Genomic DNA, 24979 nt, shown 5'->3' with positions numbered 1-24979 from the left:
GTGGGATTGGGGACCTCTGAGGTGGGATCGGAGATATCTGAGGTGGGATTGGAGACCTCTGAGGTGGGATCGGAGATATCTGAGGTGGGATTGGGGTGAGGGAGCATCTGAGGTGGGATCAGGGATATCTGAGGTGGGATTGGAGACATCGGAGGTGGGATGGGGTGAGGGAGCATCTGAGGTGGGATCGGGGACATCTGAGGTGGGATCGGGGACATCTGAGGTGGGATCGGAGATATCTGAGGTGGGATCGGGGATATCTGAGGTGGGATCGGAGACATCTGAGGTGGGATCAGAGATATCTGAGGTGGGATCGGGGACATCGGAGGTGGGATGGGGTGAGGGAACATCTAAGGTGGGATCGGAGACATCTGAGGTGGGATCGGAGATATCTGAGGTGGGATCGGGGACATCTGAGGTGGGTTTGGGGATATCCGAGGTGGGTTTGGGGACATCTGAGGTGGGATTGGGATCTGGGATGGATCATCTGAGGTGGGATCAGGGCCATTTGAGGTGGGATTGGAGATAACTGAGGAGGGATCAAGGACATCTGAGGTGGGATTGGGGACATCTGAGGTGGGATTGGGATCTGGGATGGATCATCTGAGGTGGGATCAGGGACATCTGAGGTGGGATTGGAGATAACTGAGGTGGGATCGGAGATATCTGAGGTGGGATCGGGGACATCGGAGGTGGGATTGGGATCTGGGATGGATCATCTGAGGTGGGATCAGGGACATCTGAGGTGGGATTGGAGATATCTGAGGTGGGATCGGAGATATCTGAGGTGGGATCGGGGCCATCTGAGGTGGGACTGAGGACGTCTGAGGTGGGATCGGGGTTTGGGATGGGGATTTGGGATGGATCTTCTGAGGGGATCAGGGCCATTTGAGGTGGGAATGGACTTCTCCTCATCTTCCTCCTGATCGCCTGCTCTTCTTCCTCAGGAGATCTTCCTCCTCTCCCATCTCCTCTCCTCTTCCCATCCCACCCCGCCCTTCCTCCCTCTCCTTCTCGTCCTCATCTCCTCCTCCTCTTCCTCAGATCTTCCTCCTCTTTCCTCATCTCCTCCTCCTGCCCTTCTCCTCTTCCTCTTCCCCTGCTCCTCCTCCTCCTCATCTCCTGCTCTTCTTCCTCATCTCCTCCTCCTCTTCTTCATCTCCTCCTCTTCTTCCTCATCTCCTGTTCCTGTTCTCAACTCCTGCTCTTCTTCTTCCTCATCTCCTCCTCCATCTCCTCCTCCTCATCTCCTCCTCTTCTTCCTCCTCATCTCCTCTTCCTCCTCAACTCCTGCTCTTCTTCCTCATCTCCTCCTCATCTCCTCCTTCTCATCTCCTCATCCTCTTCCTCCTTCTCATCTCCTGCTCTTCTTCATCACCTGCTCATCTTCCTCATCTCCTCTTACTCATCTCCTGCTCTTCTTCCTCCTCTTCCTCCTCATCTCCTCCTCCTCTTCCTCCTCATCTTCCTCCTCATCTCCTGCTCTTCTTCCTCCTCTTCCTCCTCATCTCCTGCTCCTCTTCCTCCTCATCTCCTGCTCCTCTTCCTCCTCATCTCCTCCTCCTCCTCCTCCTCTTCCTAAGGAGATCTTCCTCATCTTTCCCCATCTCCTTCTCCTGCCCATCCTCCCTCTCCTCCTCTTCCTCATCTTCTGCTCCTCATCTCTTCCTCCTCATCTCCTCCTCTTCTTCCTCCTCATCTCCTCCTCTTCTTCTTCCTCATCTCCTCCTCTTCCTCAGGAGCTCTTCCTCCTCTCCCACCTCCTCCTCCTCCTCTCCCACCCCACCTGCCCTTCCTCCCCACTCCTCCTCCTCACCATGAAGAGGTCGAACTCCTCCTCGTGCCGGGCGATCATCTGATTCCTCTCCTTGTCTCTCACTCTCTGCTTCCTCCCCCCTTTTTCTTCCTCCTCGTGAGACCTCCCTCCTCCTCCTCCTCCTCCTCCTCCTCCTCCTCCTCCTCCTCCTCCTCCTCCTCTTCCTGTCCTTCCTCCTCTCCTCTTCCTCCTCTCAAGAGCCTCATCACCTGCTCCTCTTCCTCCTCATCTCTTCCTCCTCATCTGCTCCTCTTCCTCCTCATCTGCTTCTCCTCTTCCTCCTCAACTCCTGCTCTTCTTCCTCCTCAACTCCTGCTCTTCTTCCTCCTCAGCTCCTCCTCTTCTTCCTCATCTCCTCCTCCTCATCTCCTGCTCCTCTTTCTCCTCATCTCCTGCTCTTCTTCCTCCTCAGCTCCTGCTCTTCTTCCTCTCCATCTCCTGCTCTTCTTCCTCCTCATCTCCTCCTCCTCCTCATCTCCTGCTCCTCTTCCTCCTCAGCTCCTGCTCTTCTTCCTCTCCATCTCCTGCTCTTCTTCCTCCTCATCTCCTCCTCCTCATCTCCTGCTCTTCTTCCTCCTCATCTCCTCTTCTTCCTCCTCAATTCCTCCTCCTCTTCTTCCTCCTCATCTCCTGCTCCTCTTCCTCCTCATCTCCTGCTCCTCCTCCTCCTCATCTCCTCCTCTTCCTCAGGAGCTCCTCCTCCTCTCCCACCCCACCTGCCCTTCCTCCCCACTCCTCCTCCTCCTCACCATGAAGAGGTCGAACTCCTCCTCGTGCCGGGCGATCATCTGATTCACGGTCTCATCGTCGGGCACCTCGTCTTCCTCCTGGGGGAACCCAAAGTTGGGGCTTCACCCGCGGCCCCCCGAGAGCGCCGGGACCCCCCCGGGGACCTCCTGGGGACCCCCCGGGGCTTCCTCTGCCCCTCCTGGGGCCCTTCGGGGGCCTTGGGGGCACCTCGGGCCAAGCTTGGTCAGTTTTGGGGTGGGTTTGGGGGATTTTGGCTCATTTTTGGGGGTTTTTGGGGTGGTTTTGCTCGTTTTTGGGCGGATTTTTTGCTCATTTTTGGGCAGATTTTTTGCTGATTTTTGGGTTTTTTTGCTCATTTTTGGGTGGATTTTGGGGTGGTTTTGCTCGTTTTTGGGTGGATTTTTGGCTGATTTTTGGGTATTTTTTGGCTCATTTTTGGGTGGATTTTGGGGTGGTTTTGCTCATTTTTGGGTGGATTTTGGGGTGGTTTTGCTCATTTTTGGGCAGATTTTTTGCTCATTTTTGGGCGGATTTTTTGCTGATTTTTGGTTTTTTTTGCTCATTTTTGGGTGGATTTTTTGCTGATTTTTGGGTATTTTTTTCCTCATTTTTGGGTGGATTTTGGGGTGGTTTTGCTCATTTTTGGGTGGATTTTGGGGTGGTTTTGCTCATTTTTGGGTGGATTTTGGGGTGGTTTTGCTCATTTTTGGGCGGATTTTTTGCTCATTTTTGGGCGGATTTTTTGCTGATTTTTGGGTTTTTTTGCTCATTTTTGGGTGGATTTTGGGGTGGTTTTGCTCATTTTTGGGTGGATTTTTGGCTCATTTTAGGGCGGATTTTTTGCTGATTTTTGGGTTTTTTTGCTCATTTTTGGGTGGATTTTGGGGTGGTTTTGCTCATTTTTGGGTGGATTTTTGGCTCATTTTTGGGTGGATTTTTTGCTGATTTTTGGGTATTTTTTGCTCATTTTTGGGTGGATTTTGGGGTGGTTTTGCTCATTTTTGGGCGGATTTTTGGGGTGGTTTTGCTCATTTCTGGGTGGATTTTTTGCTCATTTTTGGGTGGATTTTTTGCTCATTTTTGGGTATTTTTTTGCTCATTTTTGGGTGGATTTTGGGGTGGTTTTGCTCATTTTTGGGTGGATTTTTTGCTGATTTTTGGGTTTTTTTGCTCATTTTTGGGTGGATTTTGGGGTTTTTTTGCTCATTTTTGGGTGGATTTTTTGCTCATTTTTGGGTGGATTTTTTGCTCATTTTTGGGTATTTTTTTGCTCATTTTTGGGTGGATTTTGGGGTGGTTTTGCTCATTTTTGGGTGGATTTTTTGCTCATTTTTGGGTGAATTTTTTGCTCATTTTTGGGGTTTTTTTTGCTCATTTTTGGGTGGATTTTTTGCTCATTTTTGGGTGGATTTTTTGCTGATTTTTGGGTTTTTTTGCTCATTTTTGGGTGGATTTTTTGCTGATTTTTGGGTTTTTTTGCTCATTTTTGGGGGGGGTTTTGTGGTGGTTTTGCTCATTTTTGGGTGGATTTTTTGCTCATTTTTGGGTGGATTTTTGGGTTTTTTTGCTCATTTTTGGCTGGATTTTTTGCTCATTTTTGGCTGGATTTTTTGCCCATTTTTGGGTGGATTTTTGGGGTTTTTTTGCTCATTTTTGGCTGGATTTTTTGCTCATTTTTGGGTGGATTTTTTGCCCATTTTTGGGTGGCTTCAATGGGATTTTTATGCCCATTTTTGGTGGATTTTTTGCCCATTTTTGGGTGGATTTTTGGGGTTTTTTGCTCATTTTTGGGTGGTTTCAATGGGTATTTTTTTGCCCATTTTTTGGTGGATTTTTTTGCTCATTTTTGGGTTTTTTTTGCTCATTTTTGGGTGGATTTATTGCCCATTTTTGGGTGCTTTATGTGGGATTTTTTTGCTCATTTTTGGGTGAAATTTTGGGGTTTTTTGCCCATTTTTGGGTGGATTTTTTGCTCATTTTTGTGGATTTTTGGGGTTTTTTGCCCATTTTTGGGTGGATTTTTTGCCCATTTTTGGGGTGGTTTTTGGGGTTTTTTTACCCATTTTTGGGTGGATTTTTTGCCCATTTTTGGGGTGGTTTTTGGATTTTTTTACCCATTTTTGGGTGGATTTTTTGCTCATTTTTGGGGTTTTTTTGCGGTTTTTTTTGCCCATTTTTGGGTGGTTTCAATGGGATTTTTTTGCTCATTTTTGGATGGATTTTTTGTCCATTTTTGGGGGGATTTTGGGCTTTTTTTGTCCATTTTTGGGGTGGTTTCAATGGGATTTTTTTGCTCATTTTTGGGTGAAGTTTTGGGGTTTTTTAGCTCATTTTTGGGGTGGTTTTTGGGGTTTTTTTTGGCTCCTTTTTGGATGGATTTTTGGGGTTTTTTGTCTCATTTTTGGGTGCTTTAAATAGGATTTTTTTTCTCATTTTTGGGTGGTTTAAATAGGATTTTTTGCTCATTTTTGCGTGGATTTTTGGGGTTTTTTTGCCCATTTTTGGGTGGTTTCAATGGGATTTTTGCTCATTTTTGGGTGGGTTTTTTTCTTATTTTTGGGTGGTTTCAGTGGATTTTTTGCTCATTTTTGGGCGGATTTTTTGCCCATTTTTGGGTGCTTTAAATGAGATTTTTTTGCTCATTTTTGGGTGGTTTCAATGGGGTTTTTTTGGGTGATTTTTTGGGTTTTTTTGCCCATTTTTGGGTGCTTTAAATGGGATTTTTTGCCCATTTTTGGGTGGTTTCAGTGGATGTTTTTGCTCATTTTTGGGGAGTTTAAATGGGGTTTTTTTTAGTATTTTTTGCTCATTTTTGGGTGCTTTAAATGGTTTTTTGGGTGGATTCCACGAGGAATTTTTGCTTATTTTTGGGTGATTTAAATGTGATTTTTTTGCTCATTTTTGGGTGATTTAAACCCTTTTTTTTTTGCTCATTTTTGGTGCTTTAAATGTTTTTTTCCCCTCATTTTCAACATCTTATTTCCTCATTTTTTTGGGGTACTTTAAATATGTTTTTTCTCCATTTTCCACTGCTTTAAATAGATTTTTAATATTATTATAAATATTTTTTTTTTATATTTTCTGGTGCTTTAAATGGGCTTTTTTGCTCATTTTTGGGTGCTTTAAACAGAATTTTTTCCTCATTTTTAAACAGATTTTTTCACTGATTTTTCGAGTTTTTCCCACATTTTTGCCCATTTTGGGCTCTTTTCACCCCAATTTCCTCTTGATTTTTAATTTCAACCTGATTCTGCCTCACTTTGGGACATTTTTAATTTTTCTGCCTCATTTTCCACTCATTTTTCCTTTTTTTTTTTTACATTTTTTCCCTCCTTTGGATCAATTTCAACCCCATTTTCAATTTTCCTCATTTTTAATTCACTTTTTTTCCCTTAATTTCAACTTCCAGGCAATTTTTTCCCATTTTTTGGGCATTTTCAGGTCGATTTCCTTTTATTTTTGGCCGTTTTAAACTCATTTTTACCACTTTTATTTCCTTTTAATTCATTTTTTCCCTCCAGTTCTGCCCCTTCCATCTCATTTTTGTCACTTCCATCTCATTTTTTGCCATTTTTTTGGTCATTTTTGTCACTTTCAGGCTGGTTTAAAGCAATTTTTGCCTTTTTTAGGCCATCCCTACCTCATTTTTGGTATTTTCAACTATTTCAATCTCATTTTTGCCCTTTTCAGACCATTTAAATCTCATTTTTTTCCACTCTCAGGCTGCTTAAATCTCATTTTTTTCCTTTCCAAGCCATTAAATCTCATTTTTGGCCATTCCAATCTCATTTTTAACCATTTAAATCTCATTTTTTCTCCTTCCAAGCCATTTCTATCTCATTTTTGGCTTTTTCTGACTGTTTAAATCTCATTTTTTTCCTTTCCAAGCCACTTCAATCTCACTTTTGGCCATCTCAATCTCATTTTTGGCCACGTAAATCTCATTTTTTTCCCTTCCTGGCCATTCCAATCTCACTTTTGCCCATTCCAATCTCATTTCTGGCCCTTCTAAGCCACTTAAATCTCATTTTTTCCCCTTCCAAGCCACATAAATCTCACTTTTGGCCATTTAAATCTCTTTTTTTTTCCCTTCCAAGCCATTTCAATCTCATTTTTGACCATTCCAGGCTATTTAAATCTCATTTTTTGCACTCTCAGGCCATTCCAATCTCACTTTTGACCATTCCAATCTCATTTCTAGCCCCTTAAATCTCATTTTTTCCCTTCCAACCTATTCCAATCTCATCTTTAACCACTTAAATCTCATTTTTAACCACTTAAATCTCATTTTTTTCCCTTCCTGGCCATTCCAATCTCACTTTTGACCATTCCAATCTCATTTTTAGCCCCTGAAATCTCATTTTTTTCCCTTCTAAGCCACTTAAATCTCATTTTTTTCCCTTCCAACCTATTCCAATCTCATTTTTAGCCACTTAAATCTCATTTTTTTCCCTTCCTGGCCATTCCAATCTCACTTTTGGCCATTCCAATCTCATTTTTATCCACTTAAATCTCATTTTTGGCCCTTCTAAGCCACTCAAATCTCATTTTTTTCCCTTCCAACCTATTCCAATCTCACTTTTGGCCATTCCAATCTCATTTTTGGCCACTTAAATCTCATTTTTTTCCCTTCCAACCTATTCCAATCTCATTTTTAGCCCCTGAAATCTCATTTTTGGCCCTTCTAAGCCACTCAAATCTCATTTTTTTCCCTTCTCATTTTTGGCCACTTAAATCTCATTTTTTTCCCTTCCAACCTATTCCAATCTCATTTTTAGCCCCTGAAATCTCATTTTTGGCCCTTCTAAGCCACTCAAATCTCATTTTTTTCCCTTCCTGGCTATTCCAATCTCACTTTTAACCATTCCAATCTCATTTTTAACCACTTAAATCTCATTTTTTTCCCTTCCAACCTATTCCAATCTCACTTTTGACCATTCCAATCTCATTTTTAGCCCCAGAAATCTCATTTTTTTCCCTTCTAAGCCACTTAAATCTCATTTTTTTCCCTTCCAACCTATTCCAATCTCATTTTTATCCACTTAAATCTCATTTTTGGCCCTTCTAAGCCCCTGAAATCTCATTTTTGGCCCTTCTAAGCCACTCAAATCTCATTTTTTCCCCTTCCTGGCCATTCCAATCTCACTTTTGGCCATTCCAATCTCATTTTTATCCACTTAAATCTCATTTTTGGCCCTTCTAAGCCACTCAAATCTCATTTTTTCCCCTTCCTGGCTATTCCAATCTCATTTTTATCCACTTAAATCTCATTTTTGGCCATTCTAAGCCACTTAAATCTCTTTTTTTCCCTTCCAACCTATTCCAATCTCATTTTTATCCACTTTAATCTCATTTTTGGCCCTTCTAAGCCACTCAAATCTCATTTTGTTCCCTTCCAACCTATTCCAATCTCACTTTTGGCCATTCCAATCTCATTTTTATCCACTTAAATCTCATTTTTGGCCCTTCTAAGCCCCTGAAATCTCATTTTTGGCCCTTCTAAGCCACTCAAATCTCATTGTTTTCCCTTCACACCTATTCCACTCTGCTTTTTCAGCGGCCCTGCCTGTGAGGTGCCGGCGGGGCCGAGCGGGAGGATTGAGTGGGCGGTGGAGACTGAAGGACCCCGCTCACCTTTAGAGGTGCTTCCTCCGACTCAGCGCCCAGGCACAGGGAGGAGGCAGCGTGGGGGAAGCTGCCACTGCCCGCGCTCTGTCTGCTCTGTGGATAAACACAGGGATTCAGTCTCCAGGGCTGTCAATCCAATTTTTAATTATTTTCCTTTTTTTTTTTTTTTTTTTTAAATTTTTTTTTTTTTTTTCTTTCTCATTTTTTCCCCCCAAAAAAAAATTCCAAACAAGCTGCCATGCTCCCTACTCTGGGGTCGCTATTTTTTTTTAATTTTTTTTTTTGTTTTTCTCCTCTCTGATACCATCTCAAACTTTCTCTCTCTCTCTCACTCCTAACCCCACCAAAAAATAAAAAAAAAAAAAAAAAATCATCCCCCCCTGCTCCTGATCTCACCTCATCCTGCTCCTCGTGCTCCAGGATGGCCTGAAGGAAAGCCCTGCGCTCGTGGCTGGAGGATTTCTGGTCGAACATCCCAGCCTGGATCACTTTCTGGTCCACGTTGAGTTTGTATTTGGCAGCTGCCAGGATTTTTTCCTCCACGCTGTTGACGGTGCAGAGGCGAAGGACGCGCACCTCGTTCTGCTGCCCGATGCGGTGAGCCCGGTCCTGGGCCTGCAGGTCCTGGGGGAAGGGGGTGGGGATGGCTCTGGGGCGACCCAAAAATCCATTTCTGCGCCTCAAAAATGCGTGGGGGGAAGATGTGGGGGGAGGTCTGAGGGGGGTTTGGGGTGATGGCTGAAAATCTCTGGGTTTGGCCTCAAAATCCCTGGGTTTGGCCTCAAAATTCCTGGGTTTGGCCTCAAAATCCCTGGGTTTATCCTCAAAATTCCTGGGTTTGGCCTCAAAATCCCTGGGTTTGGCCTCAAAACTCCTGGGTTTATCCTCAAAAATTCATGAGGGGAGATGTGGGGTGAGGCCTGAGGGGGTTTTGGGGTGATGGCTCAAAATTCCTGGGTTTGGCCTCAAAATCCCTGGGTTTGGCCTCAAAAATTCGTGGGTTTGGCCTCAAAATCTCTGGGTTTGTCCTCAAAAATTCATGAGGGGAGATGTGGGGTGAGGTCTGAGGGGGGTTTGGGGTGATGGCTGAAAATCCCTGGGTTTGGCCTCAAAATCCCTGGGTTTATCCTCAAAAATCCCTGGGTTTGGCCTCAAAAATTCATGAGGGGAGATGTGGGGTGAGGCCTGAGGGGGTTTTGGGGTGATGGCTGAAATTCTCTGGGTTTGGCCTCAGAATTCCTGGGTTTATCCTCAAAATCCCTGGGTTTGGCCTCAAAATCCCTGGGTTTGGCCTCAAAATCCCTGGGTTTGGCCTCAAAATCACTGGGTTTGGCCTCAAAATCCCTGGGTTTGGCCTCAAAATTCCTGGGTTTATCCTCAAAATTCCCGGGTTTGGCCTCAAAAATCTGCAGGGGTTCTCAAGGATGATGGGGACGTGGTGATGGGATCGTCATGACCATGGGATGGTCAAAAGGAGCCAAAATCCCTGAGTTTGGCCTCAAAATCTCTGGGTTTGGCCTCAAAAATCTGCAGGGAATGCCAAGGATGATGGGGACGTGGTGATGGGATCATCAAAGGGTCCCAAAATCCCTGGGTTTGGCCTCAAAATCTCTGGGTTTGGCCTCAAAATTCCTGGGTTTGGCCTCAAAATTCCTGGGTTTGGCCTCAAAAATTCCTGGGTTTGGCCTCAAAATGCCTGGGTTTGGTCTCAAAATCCCTGGGTTTGGCCTCAAAATCCCTGGGTTTGGCCTCAAAATTCCTGGGTTTGGCCTCAAAATTCCTGGGTTTGGCCTCAGAAATCTGCAGGGGTTCTCAAGGATGATGGGGACGTGGTGATGGGATCATCAAAGGGTCCCAAAATCCCTGGGTTTGGTCTCAAAATTCCTGGGTTTGGCCTCAAAATCCCTGGGTTTGGCCTCAAAATCCCTGGGTTTGGCCTCAAAATCCCTGGGTTTGGCCTCAGAAATCTGCAAGGGTTCTCAAGGATGATGGGGACGTGGTGATGGGATCGTCATGACCATGGGATGGTCAAAAAGAGCCAAAATCCCTGGGTTTGTCCTCAAAAATTTGTGAGGGGAGATGTGGGGTGAGGTCTGAGGGGGGTTTGGGGTGATGGCTCAAAATCTCTGGGTTTGGCCTCAAAAACCCTGGGTTTGGCCTCAAAATCTTTAGTTTTGTCCTCAGAAATCTGCAGGGGTTCTCAAGGATGATGGGGACGTGGTGATGGGATCGTCATGACCATGGGATGGTCAAAAGCTCCCAAAACTCCTGGGTTTATCCTCAAAATTCCTGGGTTTGGCCTCAAAAATTCGTGGGTTTGGCCTCAAAATTCCTGGGTTTGTCCTCAAAAATTCGTGAGGGGAGATGTGGGGTGAGGCCTGAGGGGGTTTTGGGGTGATGGCTCAAAATCTCTGGGTTTGGCCTCAAAATCCCTGGGTTTGTCCTCAAAATCTCTGGGTTTGGCCTCAAAATTCCTGGGTTTGGCCTCAAAATCTCTGGGTTTGGCCTCAAAATTCCTGGGTTTGGTCTCAAAATCCCTGGGTTTGGCCTCAAAATCCCTGGGTTTGACCTCAAAATCCCTGGGTTTGGCCTCAAAATTCCTGGGTTTGGCCTCAAAAATCTGCAGGGGTTCTCAAGGATGATGGGGACGTGGTGATGGGATCATCATGACCATGGGATGGTCAAAAGCTCCCAAAATCCCTGGTTTTGTCCTCAAAAATCTACAGGGAATGCCAAGGATGATGGGGACGTGGTGATGGGATCACCAAAGGATCCCAAAATCCCTGGGTTTGTCCTCAAACTCTGCAGGGATCTCCGAGGGTTTGGAGAATTTGGGATCACCAGGACCAGGATTCTTGTGGGAAGGAGCAGCACTAGATGAGGGGGTCCCAAAAACCCCATTTTTATCCTCAAAAAGACACAGGAATGCCCTCAGCATACCCAGAGGGTTTTGGATTGGTCAGTTGGGTTTTGGATGGGTCAGTTGGGTTTTGGATGGGTCAGCTGAGTTTTGGATTGGTCAGTTGGGTTTTGGGATGGTCAGCTGGGTTTGGGATGGGTCAGTTGAGTTTTGGATTGGTCAGTTGGGTTTTGGATGAGTCAGTTGGGTTTTGGATTGGTCAGATGAGTTTTGGATGGGTCAGTTGAGTTTTGGAACGGTCAGGTGGGTTTTGGGTCGGTCAGTTGGGTTTTGGGATGGTCAGTTGAGTTTTGGATTGGTCAGTTGAGTTTTGGATTGGTCAGCTGGGTTTTGGATTGGTCAGGTGGGTTTTGGGTTGGGATTTTTGTTTCATTTTTGGGGTCAGTTGGGTTTTGGATTGCTCAGTTGAGTTCTGGATGGGTCAGTTGAGTTTTGGATTGGTCAGTTGAGTTTTGGATTGGTCAGTTGGGTTTTGGGTCGGTCAGTTGAGTTTTGGATGGGTCAGTTGGGTTTTGGATGGGTCAGTTGAGTTTTGGATTGGTCAGTTGTGTTTTGGATGGGTCAGTTGAGTTTTGGATGGGTCAGTTGAGTTTTGGATGGGTCAGTTGGGTTTTGGATGGGTCAGTTAGGTTTTGGATTGGTCAGTTGAGTTTTGGAACGGTCAGTTGGGTTTTGGATTGGTCAGTTGGGTTTTGGGTTGGGATTTTTGTTTCATTTTTGGGGTCAGTTGAGTTTTGGATTGGTCAGTTGGGTTTTGGATGGGTCAGTTGAGTTTTGGATGGGTCAGCTGAGTTTTGGATGGGTCAGTTGGGTTTTGGATTGGTCAGTTGGGTTTTGGATGGGTCAGTTGGGTTTTGGATGGGTCAGTTGGGTTTTGGGATGGTCAGTTGGGTTTTGGATGGGTCAGTTGGGTTTTGGGATGGTCAGTTGGGTTTTGGATGGGTCAGTTGGGTTCTGGATGGGTCAGTTGAGTTCTGGATGGGTCAGTTGGGTTTTGGATGGGTCAGTTGGGTTTTGGATGGGTCAGTTGGGTTTTGGATGGGTCAGTTGGGTTTTGGATGGGTCAGTTGGGTTTTGGATGGGTCAGTTGAGTTTTGGATTGGTCAGTTGGGTTTTGGATTGGGATTTTTGTTTTATTTTTGGGGTCAGTTGAGTTTTGGATGGGTCAGTTGAGTTTTGGATGGGTCAGATGAGTTTTGGATGGGTCAGTTGAGTTTTGGATGGGTCAGTTGAGTTTTGGAACGGTCAGGTGGGTTTTGGGTCGGTCAGTTAGGTTTTGGATGGGTCAGTTGAGTTTTGGATTGGTCAGCTGGGTTTTGGATTGGTCAGGTGGGTTTTGGGATGGTCATTTGGGTTTTGGGATGGTCACTTTAGTTTTGGATTGGTCAGTTGGGTTTTGGGTTGGAATTTCTGTTTCATTTTTGGGGTCAGTTGAGTTCTGGATGGGTCAGTTGAGTTTTGGGTTGGGATTTTTGTTTCATTTTTGGGGTCAGTTGAGTTTTGGATGAGTCACTTGAGTTCTGGATGGGTCAGTTGAGTTTTGGATGGGTCACTTGAGTTCTGGGTGGGTCAGTTGAGTTTTGGATGGGTCACTTGAGTTCTGGATGGGTCAGTTGGCTTTTGGGTCGCTCAGTTGGCTTTTGAGTTGATTTTTGTGTCAGTTTTTGGATCCGTTGTCTTCTCCATTCCTCCGCTGCCTTTCGCCTTTCCCGCCATTTTCGCGCCGCTCAATTTCAGCTCCATTTCACCCCGACCCTTTGGCCCTTCCCTTCCACCACCCCCGACTCCTGAGCTGATCTTTGGGGTCCATCTCCAACTCCACCGATCCTTTCGAGGCCTCTCCATCCCGGCCCTACCTGGTGGGGGTTCCAGTCGCTGTCGAAGATGATGACGGTGTCGGCCGACTGCAGGTTGAGGCCCAGGCCGCCGGCGCGCGTGCTCAGTAGGAAGATGAAATACTCGGAGCCGGGCTCGTTGAACGTCTTCAGCAACATCCCCCGGTCCTCGGCCTTCGTGGTCCCTGCAATGCCCCACGGGCGTCACTCCCGGCACCGGAACCGCTTCCGGAAGGTTCCGTTGGCAACGGGATTCCCATTGGGTTGGGTTCAATTCCCAAAGGTTCCGTTGGGAATGGGATTCCCATTGGATTGGGTTCAATTCCCACTCCCAAATCTCATTGGGGCTGGTGGTTCTGGAAGGTTCCATTGGGAATGGGATTGCCATTGGATTGGGTTAAATTCCCACCCCCAAATCTCACTGGGGTTGGTGGTTCTGGAAGGTTCCGTTGGGAATGGGATTGCCATTGGATTGAGTTGAATCCCCATTCCCAATCCCATTGGGGTTGGTGGTTCCAGAAGGTTCCGTTGGCAATGGGATTGCCATTGGATTGGGTTCAATTCCCACTCCCAAATCTCATTGGGGTTGGTGGTTCCGGAAGGTTCCGTTGGCAATGGGATTCCCATTGGATTGGGTTCAATTCCCATTCCCAATCCCATTGGGGTTGGTGGTTCTGGAAGGTTCCGTTGGCAATGGGATTCCCATTGGATTGGGCTCAATTCCCACCCCCAAATCTCACTGGGGTTGGTGGTTCCGGAAGGTTCCGTTGGCAATGGGATTCCCATTGGATTGGGTTCAATTCCCACCCCCAAATCTCACTGGGGCTGGTGGTTCTGGAAGGTTCCATTGGGAATGGGATTCCCATTGGATTGGGTTCAATTCCCATTCCCAACCCCATTGGGGTTGGTGGTTCTGGAAGTTTCCATTGGGAAGGGGATTCCCATTGGATTGGGTTCAATTCCCACCCCCAAATCTCATTGGGGTTGGTGGTTCTGGAAGGTTCCGTTGGGAATGGGATTCCCATTGGATTGAATGGGATTCTCCACTGAATTGAGCTGAATTCCCATTCCCATCCCCATTGGAATTGGGGGTTCCGGAAAGTTCCGTTGGGAATGGGACTCCCATTGAGTTAAATGGGATTCCCATTGGATTGAGTTGAATTCCCATTCCCAATCCCATAGGGATTGGCAGTTCTGGAAGGTTCTGGAAGGTTCCGTTGGGAATGGCATTCCCGTTAAATTCCCAATCCCAATGGGACTGGTGGTTCTGGAAGGTTCCAGAAGGTTCCGTTGGGAATGGGATTCCCATTGGATTGAGATGAGTTCCCATTCCTGATCCCATTGGGACTGAGATTCTGGAAAGTTCCAGAAGATTCCGTTGGAAATGGGATTCCCATTAAACTGAGTTGAATTCCCATTCCCAATCCCAATGGGATTGGGGGTTCCGGAGGGTTCCGTTGGGAATGGCATTCCCATTGAATGGAACTGAATTCCTATTCTCAATCCCATTGGGCTTGGTGGTTCTGGAAGGTTCTGGAAGGTTCAGTTAAAAATGAGATTCCCATTGGATTCAGTTGAATTCCCATTCCCATTGGGACTGGTGGTTCCAGAAGGTTCCGTTGGCAATGGGATTGCCATTGGAATTGGTTAAATTCCCACCCCCAAATCTAATTGGGATTGGCAGTTCTGGAAGGTTCCGTTGGGAATGGGATTCCCATTGGATTGGGTTCAATTCCCACTCCCAAACCTCATTGGGGCTGGTGGTTCTGGAAGGTTCCATTGGGAATGGGATTCCCATTGGATTGGGTTCAATTCCCATTCCCAATCCCATTGGGGTTGGTGGTTCCGGAAGGTTCCGTTGGCAATGGGATTCCCATTGGATTGGGTTCAATTCCCATTCCCAATCCCATTGGGATTGGCGGTTCCGGAAGGTTCCATTGGGAATGGGATTCCCATTGGATTGGGTTCAATTCCCACCCCCAAATCTCATTGGGGTTGGTGGTTCCGGAAGGTTCCGTTGGCAATGGGATTCCCATTGGATTGGGTTCAATTCCCATTCCCAATCCCATTGGGATTGGCGGTTCCGGAAGGTTCCGTTGGGAATGGGATTCCCATTGGATTGGGTTCAATTCCCATTCCCAATCCCATTGGGGTTGGTGGTTCCAGAAGGTTCCGTTGGCAATGGGATTCCCATTGGACTGGGTTCAATTCCCACCCCCAAATCTCACTGGGGTTGGTGGTTCCGGAAGGTTCCGTTGGCAACGGGATTCCCATTGGATTGGGTTAAATTCCCACCCCCAAATCTCATTGGGGTTGGTGGTTCCGGAAGGTTCCATTGGGAATGGGATTCCCATTGGATTGAGTTGAATTCCCATTGATTAGAATTGAATTCCCATTCCCAAACCCATTGGGATTGGCGGTTCCGGAAGGTTCCGGAAGGTTCCGTTGGGAATGGGGATTCCCATTGGATTGAGCTGAATTCCCATTGGGGATTTTTCCCAATTTTTTACCCCAAACTGGAGGGATGTTTTCCAAATTTTTTTCCATATTTGGGGCATTTTTCCCAATTGGGAATTTCCCGATTCCCAATCCATTGGGGGTGGATCGGGATTTTGGGGGAAAATTGGGGATTTTTGGGGAAAACTGGGGATTTTAGGGGGTGGATTGAGAAAATTGGGGATTTTGGGGGGTGGACTGGGAAAACTGGGGATTTTTGGAGAAAACTGGGGATTTTAGGGGGTGAATTGAGAAAATTGGGGATTTTTGGGGAAAATTGGGGATTTTGGGGGCGGAAGAGGAAAATTGGGGATTCTGGGGGTGTGGATTGTGAAAATTGGGGATTTTTGGGGAAAATGGGGATTTTGGGGGCTGGATTGGGAAAACTGGGGATTTTTGGGGAAAATTGGGGATTTTGGGGGTGTGGATTGGGAAAACTGGGGATTTCTGGGGAAAATTGGAGGTTTTGGGGGGGGTGGATTGGGAAAGTTGGGGATTTTGGGGTGTGGACTGGGAAAATTGGGGATTTTTGGGGAAAACTGGGGATTTTAGGGGGTGGATTGAGAAAATTGGGGATTTTGGGGGGTGGACTGGGAAAATTGGGGATTTTTGGGGAAAACTGGGGATTTTAGGGGGTGGATTGAGAAAATTGAGGATTTTGGGGGAAAATTGGGGATTTTGGGGGTGTGGATTGTGAAAATTGGGGATTTTTGGGGAAAATGGGGATTTTGGGGGCTGGATTGGGAAAACGGGATTTCTGGGGAAAATTGGGGATTTTGGGGACGGATTGGGAAAGTTGGAGATTTTGGGGGGGGTGGATTGGGAAAATTGGAGATTTTGGGGGGTGGACTGGGAAAATTTGGGATTTTTGGGGAAAACTGGGGATTTTGGGGGGTGGATTGGGAAAATTAGGGGATTTTGGGGATGGATTAGAAAAACTGGGGATTTTGGGGGAATATTGAGGATTTTGGGGATGGATTAAAAAACCTGGGGATTTTGGGGGTGGATCCACGCCACCCCAAGAGCACTCACCATCCAGCCTGAGGTATTTGAAGCCACGGTAAGCGAAATAATCCTCCATGATGGTCATCAAGGAGGTCATCTGGCAGAAGAGCAGCACCTTGTGGTTGGTGGCCCTGAGTTTGGGCAGGATCCTATCCAGGAGCTCGAATTTCCCGGAGGCCCGGTACAAATCCAACCTGGGATGGATAAAAACGACCCAAAAAATTAAAAAAGAGGAAAAAAAAAATGAGATTTGAGGGTGAAAATCTGATGTTTGCTCCTTGTTGGATTCGTGAGGTGGGAGGATGGTTCATCTTCCACCCCGGGAAACATTTCTGAGTTTGGTAAATCGATAAATTTCACGAGGAATTCCAAAATTTGGGACTCACCCCTGCACGATCCCTCCCGTGAACCCCAAGTGCTCTGAGAAGGATTCCTGAAAGAGAGAGGAGAAATGGTGACAAAAATCAGCAGAAATTGCCCCAAAACCAAAATCTGGAGCTGCCTCCAGGAGAGGAGGAGGAGGAGGATGGATTTTTTGGGGTGGAAAACAGAGGGATGGAAGGTTGGGCCTGATTTGGTTCGTCTTTGTTGGGTTTAGGTTGGTTTGGGTTTAGCCCTGGTTTTGGTTTAAACCTGTTGGGTTTACCCCTGTTGGGTTTAACCCTGTTGGGTTTATCCCTGTTGGGTTTAACCCTGTTGGGTTTAACTCTGTTGAGTTTAACCCTGTTGGGTTTATCCCTGTTGGGTTTAACTCTGTTGGGTTTATCCCTGTTGGGTTTAACCCTGTTGGGTTTAACTCTGTTGGGTTTAACCCTGTTGGGTTTAACTCTGTTGGGTTTAACTCTGTTGAGTTTAACCCTGTTGGGTTTAACCCTGTTGAGTTTATCCCTGTTGGGTTTATCCCGGTTGGGTTTAACCCTGCTGGGTTTATCCCGGTTGGGTTTAACCCTGTTGAGTTTAACCCTGTTGGGTTTAACCCTGTTGGGTTTAACCCTGTTGGGTTTAACCCTGTTGAGTTTAACCCCATTGGGTTTAACCCTGTTGGGTTTATCCCAGTTGGGTTTAACCCTGTTGGGTTTATCCCTGGTTTGGGTTTAACCCAGTTGGGTTTAACCCTGTTGGGTTTATCCCTGTTGGGTTTATCCCTGTTGGGTTTATCCCGGTTGGGTTTAACTCTGTTGGGTTTACCCCTGTTGGGTTTAACTCTGTTGGGTTTATCCCTGTTGGGTTTAACCCTGTTGAGTTTAACCCTATTGGGTTTATCCCGGTTGGGTTTATTCCGGTTGGGTTTAACCCTGTTGGGTTTAACCCTGTTGGGTTTATCCCTGTTTGGTTTAACCCTGTTTGGTTTAACCCTGTTGGGTTTACCCCTGTTGGGTTTATCCCTGTTGGGTTTATCCCTGTTGGGTTTAACTCTGTTGGGTTTATCCCTGTTGGGTTTATCCCTGTTGGGTTTAACCCTGTTGGGTTTATCCCTGTTGGGTTTAACTCTGTTGGGTTTAACCCTGTTGGGTTTAACTCTGTTGAGTTTAACCCTGTTGGGTTTATCCCTGTTGGGTTTAACCCTGTTGGGTTTAACCCAGTTGGGTTTAACTCTGTTGGGTTTATCCCTGTTGAGTTTAACCCTGTTGGGTTTATCCCTGTTGGGTTTAACTCTGTTGGGTTTATCTCTGTTGAGTTTAACCCTGTTGGGTCTATCCCTGTTGGGTTTAACCCTGTTGGGTCTAACCCTGTTGGGTTTAACCCTGTTGGGTTTATCCCAGTTGAGTTTATCCGGTCCATCCCTGGCTCTCCTGGGTTTAACCCTGTTGGGTTTAACCCTATTGGGTTTATCCCTGTTGGGTTTATCCCTGTTGGGTTTATCCCGGTTGAGTTTAACCCTATTGGGTCTATCCCAGTTGGGTTTATCTCTGTTGAGTTTAACCCTGTTGGGTCTATCCCTGTTGGGTTTAACCCTGTTGGGTCTAACCCTGTTGGGTTTAACCCTGTTGGGTTTATCCCAGTTGAGTTTATCCGGTCCATCCCTGGCTCTCCTGGGTTTAACCCTGTTGGGTTTAACCCTATTGGGTTTATCCCTGTTGGGTTTACCCCTGTTGGGTTTATCCCGGTTGAGTTTAACCCTATTGGGTCTATCCCAGTTGGGTTTATCTCTGTTGAGTTTAACCCTGTTGGGTCTATCCCTGTTGGGTTTAACCCTGTTGGGTTTAACCCTGTTGGGTTTAACCCTGTTGGGTTTATCCCAGTTGAGTTTATCCGGTCCATCCCTGGCTCTCCTGGGTTTAACCCTATTGGGTTTAACCCTGTTGGGTTTATCCCTTTTTTTGTCCATCCCTGGCTCTCCTGGGTTTAACGCTTCAGGTTTATCCTGGTTTCGTCTATCCCTGGTTCTCCTGGGTTTAACCCAGTTGGGTTTAACCTTGTTGGGTTTAACCCAGTTGGGTTTATCCTGGTTTTTGTCCATCCCTGGCTCTCCTGGGTTTAACCCAGTTGGGTTTAACCTTGTTTGGTTTAACCCTGTTGGGTTTATCCTGGTTTGGTCCATCCCTGGCTCTCCCGGGTTTAACCCTGTTGGGTTTATCCTGGTTTTGGTCCATCCCTGGCTCTCCTGGGTTTAACCCTGTTGGGTTTATCCTGGTTTTGGTCCATCCCTGGCTCTCCCGGGTTTAACCCAGTTGGGTTTAACCTTGTTTGGTTTAACCCTGTTGGGTTTATCCTGGTTTGATCCATCCCTGGCTCTCCCGGGTTTAACCCAGTTGGGTTTAACCTTGTTTGGTTTAACCCTGTTGGGTTTATCCTGGTTTTGGTCCATCCCTGGCTCTCCTGGGTTTAACCCAGTTGGGTTTAACCTTGTTGGGTTTAACCCTGTTGGGTTTATCCTGGTTTTGGTCCATCCCTGGCTCTCCCGGGTTTAACCCTTCGGGGTCTTTGCCTTTTTTGGGGTTCAGGTCCCCGGCCCCACCTCGATGTGCTGGAACATGTAGGGGTGGTTGCAGATCTTGCGCAGCTGCATGATGGTGTTCATCAAGGTCTTGGTGCCTCCTTTGCCCTGCCAGGAACCAGCCAGGAGAGTAAAAATTCATTAATTAATCCCGCAAATTAATGGGGGGGTTTAAAAATATAAATTAACGGTGGGGTTAAAAAAAGCAAATTAATGGTGAGGTTAAAAAATGCAAATTAATGGTGGGGTTAAAAAATGCAAATTAATGGTGGGGTTAAAAAATGCAAATTAATGGTGGGGTTAAAAAATGCAAATTAATGGTGGGGTTAAAAAATGCAAATTAATGGTGAGGTTAAAAAATACAAATTAATGATGAGGTTAAACCCAACTAAACCCAACCCAACTAAACCATGTGTTCAATCCAACCACTGGTTCAACCCAACCCAACCCAACCACCAGTTCAACCCAACCCAACCCAACCCAACCCAAACATGTTCTCAACCCAACCCAACCCAACCCAACCCAACCCAACCATCAGTTCAACCCAACCCAACCACCTCCTCAACCTAACCAAAGCCAACCATCAGTTCAACCCAACCCAACCTAACCATCTGTTCAACCCAACCATTGGTTCAACCCAACCCAACCATCTGTTCAACCCAACCCAACCCAACCATTGGTTCAACCCAATCATGTGCTCAACCCAACCCAACCATCTGTTCAACCCAACCCAACCACCTCCTCAACCCAACCCAACCATCAGTTCAACCCAACCATCAGTTCAACCCAACCCAACCCAACCCAACCCAACCATGTGTTCAACCCAACCCAACCATCAGTTCAACCCGACCCAACCACCTCCTCAACCTAACCAAAGCCAACCTGCTCAACCCAACCCAACCCAACCCAACCACCTCCTCAACCCAACTCAACCATGTGCTCAACCCAACCCAACCACCCGCTCAACCCAACCCAACCCAACCATCTGTTCAACTCAACCATCAGTTCAACCCAACCCAACCATTGGTTCAACCCAACCCAACCCAACCACCTCCTCAACCCAACCCAACCATTGGTTCAACCCAACCATTGGTTCAACCCAACCCAACCCAACCACCTCCTCAACCCAACCCAACCATTGGTTCAACCCAACCATTGGTTCAACCCAACCCAACTCAACCATTGGTTCAACCCAACCCAACCAGCTGCTCAACCCAACCCAACCATTGGTTCAACCCAACCCAACCAGCTGCTCAACCCAACCCAAGAGTGGGACCAACCCATGCCCAGCATTCCCAAATTGCCAAATCCAGACCTTCTTGTCCTTCTCGGAGCCGTCGGTGAGGAGGACGCCCTTGGCCTGCATGTGCCGGTACAGGACGCGCTGCAGCGCCGACATGTCGCACTTGATGACGTACTCCACCTGCCAGGAGCCAGCGGGGCCATGGCTGTGAGCATCACGGCCAGGGATGGACAGAGGGACCCAGCCCAAGCGCCGGATCAACCCAACCCAACCCAACCCAACCCAACCCAACCCAAGTGCCTGATCAACCCAACCCAACCCAACCCAGCCCAACTCAACCCAACCCAACCCAACCCAGCCCAAGTGCCTGATCAACCCAACCCAACCCAACCCAACCCAACCCAACCCAACTCAACTCAACCCAACCCAACCCAGCCCAAGTGCCTGATCAACCCAAACCAACCCAACCATTGGTTCAACCCAACCCAACCACCTCCTCAATGCAACCCAACCCAACCCAACCCAACCCTCTTCAACCCAACCCAACCACCTGCTCAACCCAACCCAACCCAACCCAAACATCAGTTCAACCCAACCCAACCCAACCATTGGTTCAATCCAACCCAAACATCTGCTCAACCCAACCCAACCCAACCCAACCTAACCCAACCCAACCCAACCCAACTCAACTCAACCCAACCCAACCCAACTTAACCCAACTCAACTCAACCCAAGCCAACCCAACCCAACCCAAATCAACCATTGGTTCTACCTAACACAACCCAACCCAATCTAACTCAACCCAACCCAACCCAACCACCTCCTCAACCCAACCCAAATATCTGTTCAACCAACCCAACCCAACCAAACCCAACCCAACCCAACCATCAGTTCAACCCAACCCAACCCAGCCCAACCATTGGTTCAATCCAACCCTAACATCTGTTCAACCCAACCCAACTCAACCAAACCCAACCCAACTCAACCATTGGTTCTACCTAACGCAACCCAACCCAACTCAACCCAACCCAACCCAACCCAAGCACCTCCTCAACCCAACCCAACTCAACCCAACCCAACCACCTGTTCAACCCAACCAACCATTGTTCCAACCCAACCCAACCCAACCATTGGTTCAACCCAAGCACCTCCTCAACCCAACTCAACCCAACCCAACCAAACTCAACCCAACCCAACCCAACCCAACCCAACCCAACCCAACCAAACCACCTCCTCAACCCAACCCAAATATCTGTTCAACCAACCCAACCCAACCAAACCCAACCCAACCCAACCATCAGTTCAACCCAACCCAAGCCAACCCAAGCCAACCCAACTCAACTCAACCAAACCCAACTCAACCCAACTCAACCACTGGTTCTACCTAACGCAACCCAACCCAATCTAACCCAACCCAACCCAACCCAACCACCTCCTCAACCCAACTCAACCCAACCCAACCAAACCCAACCCAACCCAACCATCAGTTCAACCCAACCCAACCCAGCCCAACCATTGGTTCAATCCAACCCAAACATCTGTTCAACTCAACCCAACCCAACCCAACCACCTGTTCAACCCAACCAACCATTGTTCCAACCCAACCCAACCCAACCATTGGTTCAACCCAAGCACCTCCTCAACCCAACCCAACCCAACCCAACCCAACCCAACCCAACCCAACCCAACCTAACCCAACCTAACCCAACCCAAGCACCTCCTCAACCCAACCCAACCCAACCCAACCATTGGTTCAACCCAACCCAACCCAACCATTGGTTCAACCCAACCCAACCCAACCCAACCCAACCCAACCCAACCCAACCACCTGCTCAACCCAACCCATCGATGATTCTGGAGTGGGATGAAGCTCCACGTCCATATCCCAGGATGGACCCTCCCAGTGGTCTCCAGGGATGGGGACAGGTGAGGGCACCCTCCAGTGTCACCTTCTCTGGGAGCTGAGCCTCCACCTCCTTCTTGAGGCGCCGCAGCAGGAAGGGCCGGAGCACCTTGTGGAGACGGCGGATGATGAGGATGGTCTCCTCCTCGTTCAGGTCCACCTGGAATTGTCACCAGGAGCAGGGAGTGTCACTCAGAGAAGGGAACAGAGCCCTTGGTGGTGACACCGAGGAACCTCCCACAGTTCAGAGCCACCTCCAACTTCTCCAGATGCTGGAGCTCTGGGAGGTGGATCAGTGTCTGGAATGGGACACGCCCAACTTCTCAACGTCCATTCAGGACACTGATCCACAGTTCAGAGCCACCTCCAACTTCTCCAGATCCTGGAGCTCTGGGAGGTGGATCAGTGTCTGGAATGGGACACTCCCAACTTCTCAAGGTCCATTCCAGACATTGATCCACAGTTCAGAGCCACCTCCAACTTCTCCAGATGCTGGAGCTCTGGGAGGTGGATCAGTGTCTGGAATGGGACACTCCCAACTTCTCAAGGTCCATTCCAGACACTGATCCACCTCCCAGATCTCCAGGAACCCTCCCAACCCTTCCAGATCTATTCCAGACACTGATCCAACTTCTCCAGATCCATCAAAGACACTGATCCACCTCAAACTTCTCCAGATCCATCAAAGACATTGATCCAACTTCTCCAGATCCATCAAAGACACTGATAAAACTTCTCCAAATCCATCAAAGACACCGATCCAATTTAAACTTCTCCAGATCCATCAAAGACACTGATCCACCTCCCAGAGCTCCATCAAAGACACTGATCCACCTCCCAGATCTCCAGGAACCCTCCCAACCCTTCCAGATCCATCAAAGACACCGATCCACCTCCCAGATCTCCAGGAACCCTCCCAACCCTTCCAGATCCATCACCACCAACCTCAAACCCACTCCCAGCACCTCCCACCCTCTCTTTTTCCAGCACCTTCTCGCCGGTCATGGCGAAGGGCGCGTTGAACCACTGCTCGAAGGTGCTGCAGCTCTTGAAGATGGTGGGCAGGAGGAAGTTGAGGAGGGCCCAGAGCTCGGGGAGTTTGTTCTGGAGGGGGGTCCCGGTGAGGAGAAGACGCCGCGGGGCCACGTAGTGGGTGTTGAGGACCTGGGTGAGCTTGCAGTGGTGGTTCTTCATGCGGTGGCCTTCGTCCACGATCATGTACTTCCAGCGGATCTGGGCGGGGAGAGGAACATCTCAGGTGGGCACCAAGCGTGAAGGGTTTGAGAAGAATTTGAGGAGAATTTGAGAAGAATTTGAGAAGAATTTTCTCAGAATTTTAGAAGAATTTTAGCAGAATTTTAGAAGATTTTTTTCAGATTTTTAGAAGAATTTTAGCAGAATTTTAGAAGAATTTTAGGCAGAATTTTAGCAGAATTTTCTCAAGATTTTAGCAGAATTTTTTTAGGATTTTAGAAGAAATTTAGAAGAATTTTCTCAGAATTTTAGCAGAATTTTTTAGGATTTTAGAAGAAATTTAGAAGAATTTTCTCAGAATTTTAGCAGAATTTAAGCAGAATTTTAGAAGAATTTTCTCAGGATTTTAGCAGAATTTTAGGCAGAATTTTAAAAGAATTTTAGCAGAATTTTAGAAGAATTTTAGAAGAATTTTCTCACGATTTTAGCAGAATTTTTTAGGATTTTAGAAGAAATTTAGAAGAATTTTCTCAGAATTTCCGGAGAATTTAAGCAGAATTTTAGAAGAATTTTCTCAGGATTTTAGCAGAATTTGGGCAGAATTTTAGAAGAATTTTCTCAGAGTTTTAGCAGAATTTCAGAAGAATTTTAGAAGAATTTTAGCAGAATTTTAAAAGAATGTTAGGAGAATTTTTTCAATATTTTAGCAGAATTTTAGAAGAATTTTAGGCAGAATTTTAGAAGAATTTTAGAAGAATTTTAGCAGAATTTTAAAAGAATTTTAGGCAGAATTTTAGATGAATTTTAGGAGAATTTTCACTGAATTTGAGCAGAATTTTCTCAAGATTTTAGCAGAATTTTTTTAGGATTTTAGAAGAAATTTAGAAGAATTTTCTCAGAATTTCTGGAGAATTTAAGCAGAATTTTAGAAGAATTTTCTCAGGATTTTAGCAGAATTTGGGCAGAATTTTAGAAGAATTTTCTCAGAGTTTTAGCAGAATTTCAGAAGAATTTTAGAAGAATTTTAGCAGAATTTTAAAAGAATGTTAGGAGAATTTTTTCAATATTTTAGCAGAATTTTAGAAGAATTTTAGGCAGAATTTTAGAAGAATTTTAGAAGAATTTTAGCAGAATTTTAAAAGAATTTTAGGCAGAATTTTAGATGAATTTTAGGAGAATTTTCACTGAATTTGAGCAGAATTTTCTCAAGATTTTAGCAGAATTTTTTTAGGATTTTAGAAGAAATTTAGA

At 46.6% G+C, this 24979-nt stretch overlaps 1 protein-coding gene across 1 annotated transcript in view; it reads right to left on the bottom strand.

Moving 5' to 3' along the window:
• LOC132341008 (transcription activator BRG1-like) overlaps positions 1–24979 on the bottom strand; it is a 76245-nt gene that overhangs the window by 12727 nt on the left and 38539 nt on the right. The window contains 10 exon segments of the mRNA XM_059872259.1: positions 2566–2643; positions 8201–8287; positions 8591–8818; positions 12971–13134; positions 16478–16644; positions 16837–16883; positions 19410–19496; positions 20704–20811; positions 22581–22694; positions 23525–23767. Of these exon segments, the coding sequence (XP_059728242.1) occupies positions 2566–2643; positions 8201–8287; positions 8591–8818; positions 12971–13134; positions 16478–16644; positions 16837–16883; positions 19410–19496; positions 20704–20811; positions 22581–22694; positions 23525–23767 (1323 nt within the window).

Source organism: Haemorhous mexicanus, chromosome 34, assembly GCF_027477595.1.
Source record: "Haemorhous mexicanus isolate bHaeMex1 chromosome 34, bHaeMex1.pri, whole genome shotgun sequence".
Classification (NCBI taxonomy): domain Eukaryota; kingdom Metazoa; phylum Chordata; class Aves; order Passeriformes; family Fringillidae; genus Haemorhous; species Haemorhous mexicanus.
This window is presented reverse-complemented; position numbering and strand designations above follow the sequence as displayed.